The following is an 18,234-nucleotide window of genomic DNA, read 5'->3' on the forward strand; positions in this document are numbered from 1 at the left end:
GCCGCGGGGCTCGGCCGCTCGGCTCCCGCGGGGCGTGCCGGGGGCCGGCCCGGTGCCGCACGGCCGCCGCCGGTCCCAGCGGAGCGCGGCTGTGCGGGGCAGGGCGCCTGCCCCCGGGAGCGGGGCGCTGAGGGCAGCCTTACATAAGAGCTCACGGGCTGCGCGCCCCGAGTACCGGCAGGGGCCGGGTGCAGGTGTGGAAAGGGGATCGGGGCTCGTCGGCGGGTGGATCGCTGCGGGCGTCCCGCGGCACGGGCAGGAACGTGCACAGACCTCAAGGGAAACAGGAGCGCTACGCTGCTCGTTACGCTGCGGAATGACTGATGCAGCCATTGAAGCTTCTCCTATGGCTGTACACGATTTACGCATAGTGTCAGAAATAACCCGAGACCTGGAAGGAGAGAGTTGTCGTTTGGAAAGGGAAGGAGCCAGCCGGGCAGCAGGGAGCTGGAGCTCGTTAGGCTGCAGCCCTTTATATCGCTGCAGATGCCCATCCCCACGTGCACACGCTTAACCCCAGGTAAGAAGCTGGGTTTGCAAGGTGCTTTTTGCTGTCATTGGTTTCAGCAGCACTGAGGTCGTTCAGCATCCGTCAGGACGCTGTTAAGCAGCGGATCCCACATCCCGGTGAGGGGGAGCTGTGCCTGTGTGCCCCCGGGGCGCTGCCCTGCGGACATGTGCTGGAGACCCGGACCTGGCGTGTGCCTGGCGCGCTCTGCAGGAAGCTCATCGTGTTCAGTCAGCCCGGGTGCCCCTGTGCCCATACTTGTGTTTTCAGCAGTTGTTCGAGCTTACAGCTGGAGCCTAACTCAGGGAGGTGTTTGTTGGGTTTTTGGTTACTGCCTGATACCTAAACGGGTATGCACTGGATTTAAAGAAAGCCAAAAGCTTGTGCTTTCTCTGATTCCAGGACCCAGCATTTAAGGCAGAGACACCAAAGGGCTCAGTGGTTCCGAGCGTTTCCACAGCTGATGCGGGGCTAGAGCCTGCCTGGTGCCAGGTTTCTGACATGTTGTTCTCCCTCCTCCAGTTGTCAAAAGCAGCAGCTCCCTGAGGCTCCCCCTCCGATGGCAAGGCCAGGCGTCCGTGGCCGTGGCGGCCAAGAGCACGAAGCCCCAGATTCAGCCAGAAGCGCGGTGAGTTTGCATTGAGGCGTGAGGTGTGACCCGTGGCCGCTGCCCCCGTCTCTCTGTGGTACAGCGTGCAGCTTGTCTGTGCAAACGGCTCGTGTCCTGACACGGGTGGTGGTGGGGGTCGGCCTGCTTCGTGTGCCACTGCGCTGTCTGCCCCCGCGCTGTCTGGCTATTCGTGTTTGTAGTTCACATTTTTTTCATAAGCAGGATGAACTTTAAATAGGATGCTGCGAAAGAAAAGTGCGGATGGACAGGGTGATTAAATTGCAATTTAAAAAAAAAAGAAAAAAAAGCAGTATGTTGCTAGGATTTGAAATATCGTTTACTTCCATAGGAAACCTAAAACAGGAATCCTGATGTTAAACATGGGAGGTCCAGAAAGGCTGGATGATGTGCACGATTTCTTACTTCGTCTCTTCCTGGACAGGGATCTAATGACACTTCCAGTACAAAAGTAAGCACTGGGAACTTCTGTGTTATGGTCATCGTGCAGTGTTTCTGTCTTTACTGCAGGCTCAGGCATTACACCCTAGTTTAATATATATCAGCATTTCTTAGGACTGTTTAGTCTTTGGGACCAGATTGTGCAAGACGTGGTATTGTAATTTTCTGGAAATAAGTGTGCCAAGATCAATCTCTTCAAACTGCAAATTCTGGTTTACTGTCACCTAGCAAGTTTGGGAAGGGTGACGGCATGTGACATTAAACGTGCAGTGCTGCTTTGCTTATAATTTGGGGAGATTGCCACAGAAAACCCCCTCCAGCAGAGGTTTTTGGGGAAGGGGGTGGGGTGATTGGGGTTACAATATTAACACGTGTGCCTTTTGAATGCTTTAGTAAGTTAGCACCATTCATCGCTAAACGCCGCACGCCGAGGATCCAGGAGCAGTACAGCAGGATTGGTGGGGGATCACCGATCAAGAAGTGGACGGCAGTGCAGGGAGAAGGCATGGTGAAGCTGCTGGACAGCATGTCTCCTCACACAGGTACTTCTTAGCGTGGTTGTTAGAAACTTCTTTGGCCTGATGTGTTGAAGACACAAGCTTGTAAAGCAACTTTTGCTTTTGGCTGTCAGTACTCATTCAACGTAGGGTAACACTGTGGCACCGCAAGCCGACAGCCAGGTCTGTACACACCTCAGGCTGCATCCAGTATGTGCTGTGGTTCAGCTGCCACTCTTGTGCCTCAGGTAACTAATTTGAGCTGTCTTCAGTATGGCCACCCAGATACTTCTGGCACATTTCATCTTGTGTAACTTCAGCCATTGGGAATCGCTGAAGGAATGGCATCATCTGAGTGGCATTCTTGCTAGGGTAAAGGAGGTGGAGATTTGTGGCCATTGGCAGTGGCCGTATAACCTCATCTGACTGTAGCTCAAGTTTTTGTACCTTTTATGAAGAGGTGTAGTGAGAATGACAATCCTTTTAGGCTGCACGTGTGAATGCACCCACAGAGTTAAAACGTCTGTCAGTCTAGGGTTTCCTGGTTGCTTCTGTTCTGCACGCTGATCTGTTGAGTTTCACAGAGGGGTGGGATCTCCTGCTGCAAAATGCACAGCTGCCTTCTCGTGGCTGCTGCTTGTAGCTGGCGGCAGGACAGTGCCGCTCAGCTCCGCACGCCAGCAGCAGCCAGGAGCTGGGGCTGCAACGGAGCCGCGCTCCCTGCTCCCGCTGCTTCCCGCACGGGGCCAGCTTGGCGGGATGCTGTGCGGGGACTGGCTGGCGTGATCCAGCTCTGAGGCCAGAAGTTAATGCTGTAATGCCTTTTGTATTTGTCTGGTATGCCAGTGTGAGCTGAAAGGGTTGGTGGCTGCACGGGAGGGCGTCAGCAGTCTGAAACTGCTCCCCAGAGCTGCAGGTCTGTCTTGTTCCTGTGAAATGTCCCCCGAAATTACAGGTTGCTTCAGAGCTCTTTCCAGAATTACATTGCCTGAATCTGTAGCTACTACTAATGAATAAAAGGCCTAACACCGGCCCCATTTCAGGCCTGAAGAGGCAGAACAGATAGTGTTTTGTGGCTGAACACTGCAGGGCTTGGGCGAGTGATAGCAGCGAGCCCCGCCTGAGGACACGAGCAGGCGATAAGGCCTAATGGTTTGGCATGGCTCAAAGTAGATACTGCCTTGGCCAGTCCTTCCTCGGCTATCAGAGAACTTGAAAGGTGAACGAAGCCTCCCTCCCCTCTCTGCAGATCACAGAGTCTCCCTGAACCTTTCTCCCTCACAGCAGGGAGGTGTGACTCCGGTATGGGTTATCCTGTGCCACTGCCTGGGAGCGCCACCGCGATGGCAAAATGGTATAGATGCTTCTGTGAGCGCCCAAATTAGCAAAGCCTTAAGCTAACGCACTGCAGTGGGCAATTCGTGGTGGAATTTGCAGCAGCTTAGCTGAACTGCCTTCAGATGGGTTGTTAGTTGAATTTGACTTTATCTTGTATTGTTGCTCACTTAGCAGCTGTGATGAATTCAAGCCTTTGTTCCTCTGCCTCTTTCTGAAGGTGATAGATCATTTGCTTGCAGTACCTTTTATGCTAGTTTCTTGCTACCTGAAATTAAAACCGTGACATTAAAACCACAGCATTAATGAATGTGAGTGGCAGCACTAGAAATCAGACTGACATCCTCAGAGCAGCTTGGGGGTTGTGGCGATCTTCTGTCTCTGTCGTCTCGTGGGACAGAGAAAAAGACATGGTGAATCATCACTGCTTTGGCAGGCCAGGAGGAACAGTGATGCGATGGTTGGTCTGTGCGAAACGAGCTGCCTGGGGGTCACCTTTGTTCCAGCAAGGCACTTCTCGGCATTATGCTTTTTTGTTGAAGCAGCAAGCCAGCTTTGAGAGTAGAAGGAATTAACGAGATCACCGATTTGCCCACTGTGTTCCTCACCGATGTGTCAGCTGCAGATAATACTTCTTGTCCTGCCACTCCAATAGCAGCACTAAGCGTTTGTATTGGAAAAGCTGCTGGAGTACGAGAAGCAGAAGAGGGGAGCTCTCCGTTCTCTTCAGCTCAGCGGCTTTATGACAAGTGGTGCTACAAGCTGCCTTCTCCCTTTGGCTCCCAAGACCTTTGCAGGTTTGGTGCTGGTGGGTCAGGGAGCCACCCTCCACGTCAGACCATATACGTTACTTGGTCCTCAGCAGTTTAGTAAGTCTTTGTGGATGGATCCGACTTCAGATTTGGGTAGGAGAGGGATAGAAGTAGGAGATTGTTTTCTGTTTTTTTGTTCTTAAGATAAGTGTCTGGAGCTGAAAAGTAATGCTCTTGAAAGGCTGCACCAGAATTCCCATATTTGTTCTGCATGTAACACGTCACCGATGCCTTCATTTGGATGATACTTGACCTGTTTTTCCCCACAGATGCTATTCTCTAACTTAGGCAGTCCCTTCAATACAGCAAAAGCCTGAAGTGGAGCCTGCATCCTGCTCTGGCAACAAAGGCAGCAGTGTGCGTCGCAGCTGCAGCCCCTCAGGGGTCAGGCTTGCAACAGGCTCTGAAGATAAAACTTAGCGAGTTTATCTGCTTTTCCCAGCACACCACTCCCACGTACTTTTGTTGGGTGGCAGTTTTTGTACAGTCATGCCTGCTCTGTGCAGTCCTTACACCCGAGAGGTCCTTTAAGGGCTTTTTTTGTAAGCTAGCAATAGTTTTAAATACCGAATGTGCTAACCGTGTCCTTCAGCATTTCAGGTAACCTGGCGGTGATAACAAGTACTGTGTTTCTCCAGAACAGCTTGAACCAGGTGTGCATCCAGACTGAGCTGTGTGGTTACTGTGAGAGCATTGTGTCAGGGTATCGTGTTCGTGGGTAGCGCTTGGGGAGCCCCGAGCCCGGTTAATGAGTAACTTGCAGGCTGTGCCTGTGCCATGTGAAACGCAAAGTGAAGGAGCAACACTTTGCATCTGGATCTGGACTTCTGGGGGACCGGGAGGTTACAGTTATTGGTGTGTTTGCAGCTGGTGGAGAACTCAAGTTGGACAGTATCCACCTGTAAAATTCACCTCTTCGCATAAATCAATCGACTGATACTGGTAGGCTTGTCGAATGCGTTCGACACATCACTCTCTGACATTGGGGCTAGCATCAAGCAGTAAATAATCAGCCTCACCAGTGTTGTCTGGGAACAATATAATTTTAAAATGAAGCTTTATTGTCACAGGCAGCTGTCTGCAAATGAACAAGAGTTCTTCCTCTCTGAATGAATAGAGCGGGGTGGGCTCAGTAATGTGTAAGAATAAGTCATGCAAATGTGGTGACAGGAAAATCCGTTTCTGTTTGTTTAGTGCTAGCTTCAGATAGGCTAATGTCTCACAGTGGTAATTATAGTTCAAGAAGGCGCCTTTTGCTTTTTTCCACTGTTTTTAGTTACGAAGGTTCTTAGTATTTTTACAAGCAGTATTTTAGCTGAGATTCCCTTGCTGTCAGAAGAATGAAAGCTCACAGGATGAAGGGACCGTGTTGTGTTCTTAGTAGCAGGAGCTGTTGTGTACCTGAAAGAGTAATCCCGATTCTAACTGTAACTGCAAACCGAGTATGTGTACACACACGAAAACGTGTTACTTGCTGCCTGTGATCCAGGGCAGAACATAATGCTGTGAGAGCGTTGCAAGAAGTTCCCAGGTTGGTCATAATTTCTACCGATATGTCCTTTCCCGGGTTAAGCTCCTACTCTCTTTGCTCTGGTTAGTCAGATTTTTGTTTTCAATGCCATTTAAAAATGTTAGAGGTAACTGGCCCCCAGGCTCTGAAGGGGGGTCATTACTTGCTACTGCTCCCAGGTGGGAGATTCCTTGCCTCCTGCAAAGAACTGGGGCTGGCTAAACCTGCTGTCTTGAGTCCTGCGTAAATCCATGGAGTGCAGAACAAGCACAGGACGTGGCTTCCTTCAGAAACCTGTTAAATGGTATTTCAGAGCTAGTGACCTGGAAGCCAGGAAAAAGAAACTTTGGTTTTGTTCTCCTAGAAGCCTCTGTCCTCCACTTAAAACAAAACAAAATCAAGGAAAAACAAGCAAACAAACCACCACGCTCACAAACCTCAAAGCTGACACCCAGAAGGTTAGAGGTGGAAAATGGAAAAACCTGAAATGTTGTCCTTGGAAAGAAAAGTATTGCTTCCAAACTGCAGTGCTTAAAGGCGCAAAGATCTCTGTGAAAAACAAACAAACCAGAAATGGAAGATCCTGCACCCCTTCCTGAGCACCCCGACCTCCTGCCCCACACAAGTCCCTGTCCCTGGGGGTTTACATGCAAGCAGAGCAGGCTTACCAGCGTGAGGGGTGGTGGCTTGGTGACTTCTCTGCTGGCACCTGGCACGCAAAAGGGGTAGAATTGTCTGGTTTTCTTGCACTGCCTTGTAAGCAGCTGATATCTGTGAGGTGCCTTTTCCTGTTTGAAAATCAGACCCTCTCAAGCTGGCGTCTGCAGAGCAGAATATCCCAGTGCTGGCACACACAATCACAGCCCAATTGTGTTTGAAAGTTTAGTTAAATAACATTTCCTGGAATGAACAAGCTGCTTAAACAGTTTGTTTCCTTTACCAGAACGGGTGGCAGCATGAAGAAAGCCTTGTCTGCCCTAAGTTTTGCTAGTTTAATTAGGTGGTGGTAGTTAAAGCATCCCACTCCTGATTTCAGCAAGGTGAGCTGTGCTGTTGGGAAGACCGCAGCACGGTGTACCAGTGGTCTGTTAGGGCACCGTGGGGTTCATTCACCATCTTTCAGTGGCACGCTTTTACCAGTGCATCCTTTAGATCAGAACTTCCCCAGTAACACATCAGAGCTCTGTGCAGCCTGGAAACTGCGCCTCTGCTGACTAACTGAAAGCAGGGGACTGCTGCTTTCTGCACGTAGCGTAAATCTCTTACAGTTTCTGCTAAAGGAAGCCTAGTCACCAGCCAAATACTTAGCAAAGAAAGATGTGTTTGTATGACGGTGGTTTGAAAGGTAGCCAGGGATGTGTCAACAAGTTTATTTTGACAGTTTGGCGAAATAAACTGCCTGGTTCTGTGCCTTGTACATGTTAGCTAGCACAGTGCTGCTGGCAGTCACGGGTAGATGCTGTTTTCTGCAACTTCTCCTCCTGTCTTTGGCTGGCAGCGCCTCACAAGTACTACATTGGCTTCCGGTACGTGCACCCTCTGACGGAAGAAGCGATCGAGGAGATGGAGCAGGACGGCATTGAGCGGGCCATCGCTTTCACGCAGTACCCGCAGTACAGCTGCTCTACCACAGGTGAGAGCCCGCGGCTGCCCCGTGCTGCACGAGGAGCCCGGACCCCGTCGTCAGCTCCAGCTCTTCTGTAGTTACTGCAGTGCTGAATTATAGGCAGAAACTTAAGGTAAGGATAGCTTTGTTACGGTCGTTACTGCAAGAAAATACAAACTGAAGCCCCAGGAACACCACTGAGCAAGCTTTCTCCACGGAAACTGCAATAACTGTTCTTCAGTCAGGGAATGGTTTAGCGAGTTATTCTTGCACGCTGTGTGAACTTTGGGACGATTGTTCCCCTCTGATGTTCTCGGTTCTGAGCTGGAGGTGCATTTGAAACGTCTGCCATTTTAAAATACTGCAACGCCTTGCTACAAAACCGTTTTCATCCGACAGGTTGCTGATGCCTTGGATAAACTTACGATGTTAATTCCCTGTATTTCAGGAAGCAGTTTAAATGCGATTTATCGCTACTATAATAAAAAGGGGGAGAAGCCAAGGATGAAGTGGAGTATAATTGACCGGTGGCCCACACATCCCCTGCTCATCCAGGTATGGATCTGTAGGAGAGCCCTTGAAGCTGGCAGTCAGAATGAGGTGTGTGAACTGAGCAGGTCTGATACAGAGCCCTCCAGGGACAACAGGGGTACCCTGAAATATTCTTCTTGAAGCACTCTTACAGCTGAAAGAGGAATGCTGCAGTCCTCTGAACGCACAGTATGGGTCTGCTTCAGCACCCCAGAGTCAGATGTGGTTGTTCACAGCTATCTCATTGTCTTTTCTGTGTTATCACATTGAGGGACACTCCCAGGGGTTTCCTTAGGTTGGTATGTCTGCATTAGCAACTGATTTTGAAACAACAAAGAACTAAGTAAATAAAAATGTTTATTCCATTTCCTTTTCGGAAATGTTTGCTACCAGTGAAAGCAATGCATAACGTTAAGCAAGAGGAATGTTCTGAGGAATCCCTTTACTTACTACAAGTCGCAGTAGTAAGTAAAGCTCACTGACTGCTAGTCATAGCTTGCAACAAAGCTTATGAGCTTTTTAGCTATAAAATATCCCAGAAGAAGATGAACCTATTTGCTGATTTAGACTGTGTTTATATATTTTTCCTGTTGCCTAAAAAAGAAAAAAGAAAAAAAAAAGAATAAAAGGATCATTTCAGTGTAAGGGTACGTTTTGGTTACAGTAATGAAATATGTCTTGTCTGCTGTATATGCAGTTGAGGAGAAGGCTGGTTATTTCACAACAGATGTTCTGGCATGATAAGGTGTGAATGTGACCACCATGTACACCTTGTTCTAGGAGTGTAGTCATGTTGTTAAAGCAGTTTGTGCTGGAAGGGACCTCTAAAGGTCATTAGCCCAAATTCCTGCTCAGAGTAGGTCTGTGGTCACCACACACAGATCACGTCTCTTTTGACAGATCAGAGCTCACTGGCAGTGAAGAGGTGGCTGTAGCCACAGCAATGGCTGTGCAGGGGCAGTTACAGGGAACCTTCTTGCTCCTTCCTTTCCTGAGAAAACAGCATTTTTGTCTCTGGAGAGAGCTTCTCTTTTGGCTTGGGTTCTGCAATTTTTGTGGTGTGCTGAGCAGGAGAGTGGCACTGCCTGCGCTGTGTGCGGTTCCCTGGACAAGTGCCCGCGTGCGGCGCTGTCCTGGGACTGCCGCTCTTGTACGCTCCGTGCCTGCAGTGGGCATCCTGCTTGCCTTCTGCGAAACGCCTAGGAAGGGTAGCTGTGCTCTGCCCCTGCCTAGCAGCTGCACTCCTGCCCTCTGAGGCAGGGAACCACAAGTGGGAGGAGGGTGGTGTTGCACTGGTTATATTCCTTCTGCTGGTTACCAGCACCTAGAAACCGCTGGGATGATCACAGGGGCCTCTGCTGGCCTGGAACTGGGCATTGTTTATTCTGCATACCGAACACCCTGCAGTATGTGCTGCCCTTCACCGTTGCCCCATGCATAGTGAAATGGGAATTCTGAGCTTCTTACGGCGGCCTGGCACGTGGGAGCTGCTGCCACGAGTCATTTGCGAGCGCGTTACCTTCCAGCGACTCCTGATCCAAGTCTTTGCTCTTTCTTTCTGACCAGTGCTTTACTGACCACATACAGAAGGAACTGGACCTGTTTCCACCTGACAAAAGGAAAGATGTTGTCATCCTTTTCTCGGCTCACTCGCTCCCCATGTCTGTGAGTTACGTTGGGCTGTTCCTATAACTGCTAACCAGAAACGTGCTGGCTAAGCTGAATTGGAGGGTGTGCAGCTTGCACGCTTGCAGAGTAAAACCACACAAATATAAAGATGAGTTGGTGAGTTGTGGCTGATATGGAGCTGAGGTCAAGGCCTGTGAGCTGTGATGGCTTTGCTGCATTTGCTCGGACATGCACCGCTGGCCACCCCTGAAGGGAGGGCACTGGGTTAGGTGGATCGGTGGTCAGGCTCCATATGGCTGCTTTTACGGTCTCACAAACTTGCCAGCTCAAACGCGGGTGATAATGGTATTTTCTCACCTCTAGAAAGTATTAATAATGCTTTCCCTGGAGGAATGAAAATAGCGTCTTTGCAGGGCTGCGCTAAGTGGTATAATCCTCTACCAGTATCCAGTGACTGCAGTGAAATCCGGTCATTTTTTAAAAAAATCAGTTCTGTTACCAAAACGTAATCATATCTATATAAGAAGATTGAAGAACTTGTCCTTTGTCATGGGAAGGAGGAGCAGCAGGTGCCCTGGTAAAGCAGCTTTGCTCTTGGTTTGGCCGGGCAGGAAGGCACTTCGTCTGGAAGGGCAGGCGGAGCCCTGGGGGCACCCCTGGCCAGAGGCTGTAGGGTGGGCTGGGACCGTGGTGCCTGTGGGCGGCCACCAGCCTGCACCGGGCTGGTGAGGCCGGGCTGCCACCTGGTGCCACCAGCCACGTCCCCACCGCTGCCCCGGTGCTTGGCGGTGGCGAAAGGCTGTGTCTGTGGTGAGGAAAGGGTGTTTGCACAGAAGTTCCCCGGAAGAAAGCGTCTGCTGTTCGTGTCTTGAAGGTAGTGAACCGCGGTGATCCATATCCACAAGAAGTGGGAGCTACTGTGCAGAGAGTCATGGAGAAGCTGAACTACTCCAACCCCTACAGGCTGGTCTGGCAGTCCAAGGTAGGTGCTGGAGAACCACAACGCCACCCGCGGCTGCCAAGCGCTTCAGGCGATGGAGCGCGTGGTGCTCCCACAGTGTCATAACCCCAGAAAGTAGATGTTTAATACGTCTGGTAGAAAACCTATGATCTCATACCATCCAGTTGGGTATTCTTCTTTCTCTGTCAGAAAGAAGAGTAGAGTACTCATTGCTTTTTTAAGCATGATTTTCTGATGATCTTGGAGCAATTTTTCAGAAATTGTCACTGTGAAATAGGCAGTCTTTATAATGACGTACACATAACCCAGACAAGCTTCGTTAGTCTTGATGAAGACTTCTTGCATTATTTTTTGCTTATTATTACTACTGCAAATAACAAGGAACTTAATTTTTACCAGAGTTCTGTAGTACAAGTAACCATATGTCTCAGGAGCATTACACCTACCATGCCGTTGTTGTTTTGTTCTTAAAGTTGCATCTTAGGGTACATCAGCACCAAATACGTCGTGGGTAGATAAGGGTTGAGGTGGGTTTTCTGCATCCTCAATGCTTACATCTTCAGAAGGCAGGTAAACCCCGTGCCTTAGGGATCAGCCTTTGTTGAACTACAAATAGCAGAGCTTCACTGAAATTTGTATGTTATTGCAAGTCTCGTTTCAGGCCAGCCCAGGTCCTCTTTTTAGGGGATTTAAATGGAGGGAGCGGGACAGTATGTCTTCATAAAAACCTAATAGATAAAGTGAGAGGTAGAGTCAAAAGCCCAGAAATGGAGATAGTTGTCTCCTTAAATATAACTTGGTCTGCGTTGTCTTGCTTAAGGAAAACATGGGTGTTTTTTCTAAGAATGATTTTTTGAGTGTTTTTTCCTCCGTTTCTTACAGGTTGGGCCAATGCCTTGGCTTGGTCCACAGACAGATGAGACCATTAAAGGCCTGTGCCAAAGAGGAAAGAAGAACATGTTGTTGGTCCCAATAGCATTTACAAGTGACCACATTGAAACGCTTTATGAACTGGATATTGAGTATGCCCAGGTTTTAGCAAATGAAGTAAGTAGTTTATAGTTTTCATAGCTGTTTGGGTAGTGGTGTTCCCAAATTATTTTTCCTTTCTCAAAATTTTGCTTTATAGGTGCTCTTTGCAATATAATTTGGGGCTTTTTTTTTTTTTTTTTTAACTGAAGATGAATCTTAACTCAGGGGCGTTTTTAGCCACACAAAACAGGTGGGAATGAGTCTTTCTGGATTTAACTCTAAGCCACAGCTATCCTGGCTAAAACAAAGTCGTAAGATTTTTGGCAGTGAAATGAAACTTTACATCATAGTTGGATTTGCTATATTTGAAAAAGTAATAGTGCAATTCATTCACTCATTTTGGGGCAGCTTCTGAATGAAGTAGAAAGGAGGATTTTGAAGGTGAACTAGGGGAGGATGAGGTAGACTTAAATTTTCTCCTTGTTTTTGGTTCAGTGTGGAGTTGAAAACATCAGAAGAGCAGAATCGCTGAATGGAAATCCACTGTTCTCTAAGGTATCTTTGCTGCAATAGTTGTCAAAGTTTGCAGTTGTGTGTTTGCTACTAGATTGTGGGTGTCTTTTTGTAGTTTTAAAGTGTTTTTCATATAAGAGCAAAAATAGAAATCCATGTACTTAATCCACAAAGAGTTTTTGTTTACCATGTTTTTGTTTTTTTTTTTAAATAAAGTTTGCTTCAACAAAGAAGAACAATTTTGCATTTATTAATAGCTATCTTTTAATGGAATACTTATTTTAAGATACTATGCAGGTGCAGTTTTGAAACAGGATTTTCCACTGAATTACTGGGGGGTAGTGCTTAAAAATAGAGTGAAATCTGATGGATACAGAGTTTGGCGATCTCCCTAGTCTGTGTGACACGTTGAAGCGTTTTCTCATTTGATGCAAGGAGGTTTGCTCACTTCTGTTTTTTAATTAACTGTCTTTCAGGCTCTGGCAGACTTGGTCTGTTCACACATCCAGTCGAATGAAGTCTGCTCTAAGCAGTTAACGCTCTGCTGTCCGCTCTGTGTAAATCCTGTCTGCAGGGAGACAAAAGCTTTCTTCACTAATCAAGAGCTGTGATGGGCAGTGCGGGATGGCACGGCTGGCTTGTGCAGGAAAATTGCCCTGGTGAAGCGGCGCAAAGGAAAATCTGCTTGACCCAGCTCTCTTGTGTTACATACTTACAGGCTGGTAGTCTCAGTGATGTTAACCCCATATAGCAGCTTGGAGAATTTGACTTTTTTGTTTTATTTTTTTCTTATGTTTTTTTCTTGGTTTGATAAGTGTTTGTAGAAAGTAGGGAAACAAGAGTGTTTGTCCTGTGAGATGTGAAAAGGTCTCATCTCATCTGATTCTGGTTGGACTTAGCATGAGTCTGCACCGAAAGCCTAACAAGCTTTTATACCAATTGGCTTTTGTTTCCTATGGAGGGATTTCTTTGTATGCATTTTTTTTCACGAGTGCATTCATTTCAGTTTTCCAGTTCAAGCATACAATTACTTTGTTTTGTTTATGCAAGGCGTAGCATAACCCGCATCGTCACCAGTTGTCTCTTCTGAGAGCGATCTCTTCAGACGAGTTTGAAGATCAAGTGACTTCTAATGCTTTTTAAATAATTGTATATTTTTTTAGAACATAAAGATAAGGTTTTGTTTTGTTTCTTCCTGCCAGAAACTTCCTGTGAAGGCTTAGCTGGGTTAGTAGAACTCACAAGACTTGTTTACATTTTCTAGATTAAAATGCTTTCATCATCTGCAGGAAAGCCCCTGCACTTGAAACGCGTACAGTGAAAGACAAAATTCTGTTCGGGAGATGCTGAAGAACACGCGCAGTTGAAACAAACTGTGTATGTTTCAAATCTAGCAACCAGCAGCAGCGTGTGTTGAAACATTGGTTTATCTGTCTTTTCAGCAAAGTGACTTTATTATTATTATTAAAAAGGGCTTTCTCTGTTTGGTTAAGGAAATTTAGTCAGGCTTGTTCTCCAGAAGGTTCACAGATCGGCTCTGTGCTTTCTGCTGTGTCACAGTGCTGTGGTATTTGTGGGTACCTTTGGACTTGCAGAGGTACAATTGATCTAGCTTAATTGATGTTGTTATTTAAAAGTGAGATGATAAATCAGGAGTAATTCACGTTGCAGCTGCCTGAGTGCAGAGAGGAGAGCAGGCTGCCCCTCGTGCTGACAGCTGTGTGCTTACACATACCTTTGTCAGAAGCCACGTTTTGTCTGTTACATTTCTGGCACCCGTCGTGAGTTAATGCACTCGTAACCCATCTACACTTCCTGCTTTTACGGCAGTGTCCCTTCGCTGTCAGCACCAGGACTGGCATCCGGGCTGGTCTTGGGATGGGAGGGGACTTTTTCCAGAGGCTGTCACCGCACAGCATGCCTGGTCTCGGCACCTGAAGTAGCTTAGGGTAGAAGCACTGCAGCACCTCAGTCACCGGTCCTCCCCACGGGGGCCTCCGTCTCCCGGGATGGAGGAGCGGCAAAGCTGTGAGTGTTTGCAGGGACTGAGCCATACGAGTATTAGTCTAGCTGTCACCTTCATGGATGTACATGTTTACTTCACTTAACTAGCACTGAAACGCCAGTCCTTTGGCAGTGCGGGTTGTTTCCTGTAAACTGATGATTCAGCTAACCGTGAGGGTTGAGAAGCAGGTGCCCTGCTGCTCAGACAGGTTTCCTGGCCTACGTAACTGAGGCATGAAGAGTTTGAGCTTCTGGTCTTCAACGGTGGGCTTGATTAAAAGAAAATAGGCCTCTGTCGGTATAACAGAGATTTATCTTGTTCTATTTTATGTTAAAGGAATTAAACGTGGGCTATTAAAGAAATGAATGGATGCCGTGTTGGTCAGCCAGTGGGCCAGGTACTGCCATGGAGCGATGTAAATCCCGGTCTCCTGCCTCGGTAGGGCCCACGGCCCAATACATCTTGAGGGTCGATTGAAAAGTCTCCACTGCCATCCAGCAGCTTCCAAATGTGATTGTGGTGAGACAGAATTAAACTCCTTCAGTGCCAGAACTGCCTGTGTTACTGCTGCCCCCTCGTTGCTGTAGCAGAAAAAAGTCTTCCTCCACACGTTGTACCTGTGCCTCTTCTCGGGGCCGGGAGGCGCAGGGGCAGCTCTGCCGATGCCAGGAGCATGCCGCTGTGTGCTCCCTGCCTTGGGCTTTGACTTCCAGAACCTTGCTGTGTTTGTAGTGCTCCCCCACTAGCAGAGGCGTACGGTTTTCAAAGAGGGGGAGAATCTGTAGGGGAATTTTTCCCCTTTTGTGGACATGAGTAGAGACTGAGCTTTTGAGTGTTGAGTAGGACCAGTAGCATGACCACAAGACACTACCTAGACAAAGCTGTCTCTCCAGGACCTTGGTTGCCTTCGAGTCTTTCAGCTCAGTCTGTCTTAGCATGGAGAGTACCCACATCAGTGCTGCAGGGAGTTTGTTACGTGTCTCCCTTCTGCCTTTCTTGCTCAGCTCGTGGTCTCTGCTCGCTGCCGCAGCAGGAATAGGGAATGCGAAGCTGATTCCTGCCCTCTCAGGCGGAGTAGGTAGGGTTATCGTGTACGAAGGGGTGACATTGGTATGGAGAGGCTTCGAATCAATGTCAGAGGACTAACAATGCCAGCAGTCTGTGTGGGGAGTGAAGTGAATCCCTTATGTCTCCCGTCGGATGAACTTTTCTCCGTTCCCACTTCTCTGCTTGATGCTTATGGGTGAGTGGCGAACAGTCAGTTTTGTAAGATCTTCCCGCTCCTGCCTCTTTCCTACCAGCTGAAGGTTGTTGTGACCTCCAGACCCAGGTTGCCACCAGCACATTTCAGTGTCAGCAGCTGGAAGCTGAAGGTTAACTTTATGTGATCATTGCAATGCTATAAATACAGATCAGCTTTTTATTTCCATACTGGAGAGAGTAGTGAAAATATTAGCTGGCACTAATTATGAGGCATTACATTTGTCCCCAGTAATAAAAGGTATTTAAAATGCACTTTTTAGTATGCTAACCACAAGTGAGATAATTACTAAGCATCTTTAGCAATTGTTGCTATTAGACCATAATGCAGAAATCACTTAATTTTCTAGCTTTTAGCAGATGTCTCTCATCTCATAGAGTTGGTGGGGTTTTTCATTTTGCTGAATAGTTTATTGTGATATCATTCCCCTGTTATTTAATGCACATCATTTTGTCTTAGAGCAGCATCAAAAGCCTGTTGAAAAGCTATCTGAGCAAGTTAACTAGCAGCTCCACTATTATTTTTAATAGGAATCAGTTTCGTCCCCTGGCATTTAAAAATTCAATTTAAAAAAAAAAAGAAACCAGAGAGACTGACAACAGTGGGAATTCTGCTGCCGTTGAAATGTTCTGATGCTGGGTTTGATGTCTGGGAGCATTTCCCACTACGTTAACTGACAGTGGAATTCGTCTGACCTTACTTAGATGCTTCCAGTCCTGATGTCAACATCTGAGCCGGTCTCCTAGGTACTACTCGTGGTCAAAAGATATTTTTTCATAAGCGCTTCTAAGAAACGATTCATCTCCCCTCCAGGTGGATGTCCACAGCGGGCTGGGTGAGTTCCGCCCCGCCGCTGCCCCTGGGCTGTGTGGGAGCGCGGTGCGCCAGCCCAGGCGGCGTGCTGCCCTGCACGCCGGGCGCGAGAGGCGAATCCCGCGCGTGTGCCTTCCTGGCAGCACCCTGCGGTGCTCCGCAGCTGCTGCGTGCGGGAGACGGCGGGCTTACTCCTCCAGTTCTGCATTCAGTTTTCCCCTCTGGCAGGTTTTGAACATCTGGTGCTATTGACTCGGGACCCGGTCCTGTCAGATCCTGAACGCTTTGCTCTGACTGAATTATCTGAGTGCGTGGAAGTGTCGGCATCTGGGAGACTGTAGTCTTCTGACAGAAACCTAGTCTGATTTTTTTCATTATCAAATATTCTCCTTTTGCAGTACTTTGTTTGCAGTTGTTTATCATTTGCCTTGACAAAAAGCGCTCCCGGTTGGAAGTGAGCCCCAGCGACGTGTTGGGGGAGCGCTCAGGGTACCCGAGCCCTCAGTGGGGAGAGCTGAGCTGGCCGACGTGGGCAGCGGGGGCTTCGGGGTGGCAGGGGGCCCTGTCCCAGCCCAGGCTGCTCGGCTTCCCGTGGCTCACAGCCGGTGCAGTTGGGGAGCGAGAAGCTGACCGAGCGCTGCCGGTGCTGCCGAGCTCTGGCCTGAGTCTGGTTGTCCTCAGGAAAGGGGTGGGGAAGGAAAGGTGCTTGCCAATGGAGCGTTGTGAACAATTTGCTTGTGGTGAGACTGTCCCCCTGATGGAAGTCTGCAGTTTTGCTTTTTTTTCCCCTTTTTTTTAGTTGAAGTTTTTCTCTTTTGGAGTTTAATAATATCTCCCTCAGTACTGAGCGCATTTTAGAAAACATGATAGCTTCCAAAAGCGGTGCTGTAATATTAAAAGGTGTGTGAGTAATGTCAGCAGGCTACGCTCCCACTTGCCATGGAGAAGCAGATGTTGCAGCTGAGGTCAGTGGGGCCAAGATTTTCCCAGGAATATTTAGAAGCTCGCTTTATGTTCCCTGTCACAACAAGAGAGCTGGCAATCAATATGAAGTGTAAGCTGCAAAGGAGAGAGAAATCCCTTTTATTTTTTAATACCAGATGTGTACAAATACTTGCTTTTAGTCCTACATGTGTATTTCAGATTGAACAAGGACTTCCATTTAATGTAATTAACAAATTGTATAATCTTGCTGTGTACCATTTACCATGAAGTTGGAATTTCAATTAAAGTTTTTTGGAAGAAGGAACTGAGCCGTGTGTCTTGAGTGCAGCCCTTTATGACGTGCTTGATGTCCTCTGTTCCTTCCCTTTTCTCTGCACCAAGGCAAACGCCCACCAGCAGGCGTGGGGCAGCGTTCAGCAGGATCTGTCGCAGCCCGTGCAGCGCGCTCTGACTGCGGGCTGTCTGCTCTGAGACAGCTTTGTCCTCCTCGAGTGCTTGGTCCAAGGCATCAGGGAGTTGCTGCTACTGGGAGTAAGATCCCCGAAGACGTAAGGCCCTGGCACCTGTGAGATGCGCTGGTCTGCTCCTCCTGTCCCGAGGTACGTGCTGATGTGGACAAGCCGTGCTGGGTCAATGCGTTTGGCTTGTGGGGGTATGACGGCACCTCAGACGGTTCCAGAGGGCAGGGCGGGCAGTGCTGCCCCCGCCATCCCTCCTTTCGCCCCCTTGCTGAGTGCCCAGCACGGCGCCAGGCGACGCAGCAGGATGTGGGAGGGGATGTAGGAGAGGTGCAGGTGTGACAGCCGCCTCGTGCCGAGATCCGGTGACATGGGCAACGGCAAGGTTGGAGACAGTGAGCAATTTAATTTAACATCACTCTGCTTCTTGTTAAAACATGGCTTTTACATGCTTTCTGTACAGCAGACTCAAGAAGATGGTGAGTGAAGCTCTGCGTTAGTTTTGAATCCCACCTGCAATTGTTAATTTATTTAGTTATGTATTAACAGTCTCCAGGCAGCTTATTTCTTATGTTAAAAATTAAGTGCTTGATTGATTATTTTTTAGAACAGTGATGAGAGTTGTTGTATACTTAAGCTGATCCATTAGTGAGCTCTCATTACTAGATTTGATGGGAGGGAGAGAGAGGAATGGCTGGAAGGAGGTGGGAACGGGCAGAGCAGATGGCTGCGCTCCCCTTCTTCCCTCTGGTAATTCAGTGTCCATGGAATTTCCCACCTGAGCTGTTTTCTCTACAAGTGCCATTGAC

At 48.3% G+C, this 18,234-nt stretch overlaps 1 protein-coding gene and 1 long non-coding RNA gene across 2 annotated transcripts; one reads left to right on the plus strand and one right to left on the minus strand.

The window, feature by feature from the left end:
• Positions 1–841: 841 nt before the first annotated feature.
• FECH (ferrochelatase) lies at positions 842–13,440 on the plus strand. Its single transcript, XM_035310272.1, has 10 exons — positions 842–1,136; positions 1,468–1,587; positions 1,971–2,119; positions 7,230–7,364; positions 7,786–7,892; positions 9,435–9,533; positions 10,372–10,479; positions 11,341–11,505; positions 11,926–11,985; positions 12,420–13,440. The coding sequence occupies exons 2-10, from the start codon at positions 1,490–1,492 to the stop codon at positions 12,552–12,554; spliced, it is 1,056 nt and encodes a 351-aa protein (XP_035166163.1). The 5' UTR covers positions 842–1,136; positions 1,468–1,489; the 3' UTR covers positions 12,555–13,440.
• On the minus strand, positions 8,209–9,503 carry LOC118156310. The gene is made up of 2 exons (XR_004746222.1): positions 9,388–9,503; positions 8,209–8,972 (listed from the first exon to the last, which is right to left on the minus strand). It is a non-coding gene; the product is annotated as an uncharacterized LOC118156310 (long non-coding RNA).
• Positions 13,441–18,234: the final 4,794 nt, after the last annotated feature.

Source organism: Oxyura jamaicensis, chromosome Z (assembly GCF_011077185.1).
Source record: "Oxyura jamaicensis isolate SHBP4307 breed ruddy duck chromosome Z, BPBGC_Ojam_1.0, whole genome shotgun sequence".
Classification (NCBI taxonomy): domain Eukaryota; kingdom Metazoa; phylum Chordata; class Aves; order Anseriformes; family Anatidae; genus Oxyura; species Oxyura jamaicensis.

What these genes read in the sequence shown, in the direction of transcription:
- FECH (XM_035310272.1), top strand. Translation starts at nt 1,490, where the DNA reads ATGTTAAACATGGGAGGTCCAGAAAGGCTGGATGATGTGCACGATTTC. An exon ending in GTACAGCTGCTCTACCACAG is followed by an intron (nt 7,365 to 7,785) that starts GTGAGAGCCCGC and finishes CCTGTATTTCAG; the next exon opens with GAAGCAGTTTAAATGCGATT. An exon ending in CTCACTCGCTCCCCATGTCT is followed by an intron (nt 9,534 to 10,371) that starts GTGAGTTACGTT and finishes CGTGTCTTGAAG; the next exon opens with GTAGTGAACCGCGGTGATCC.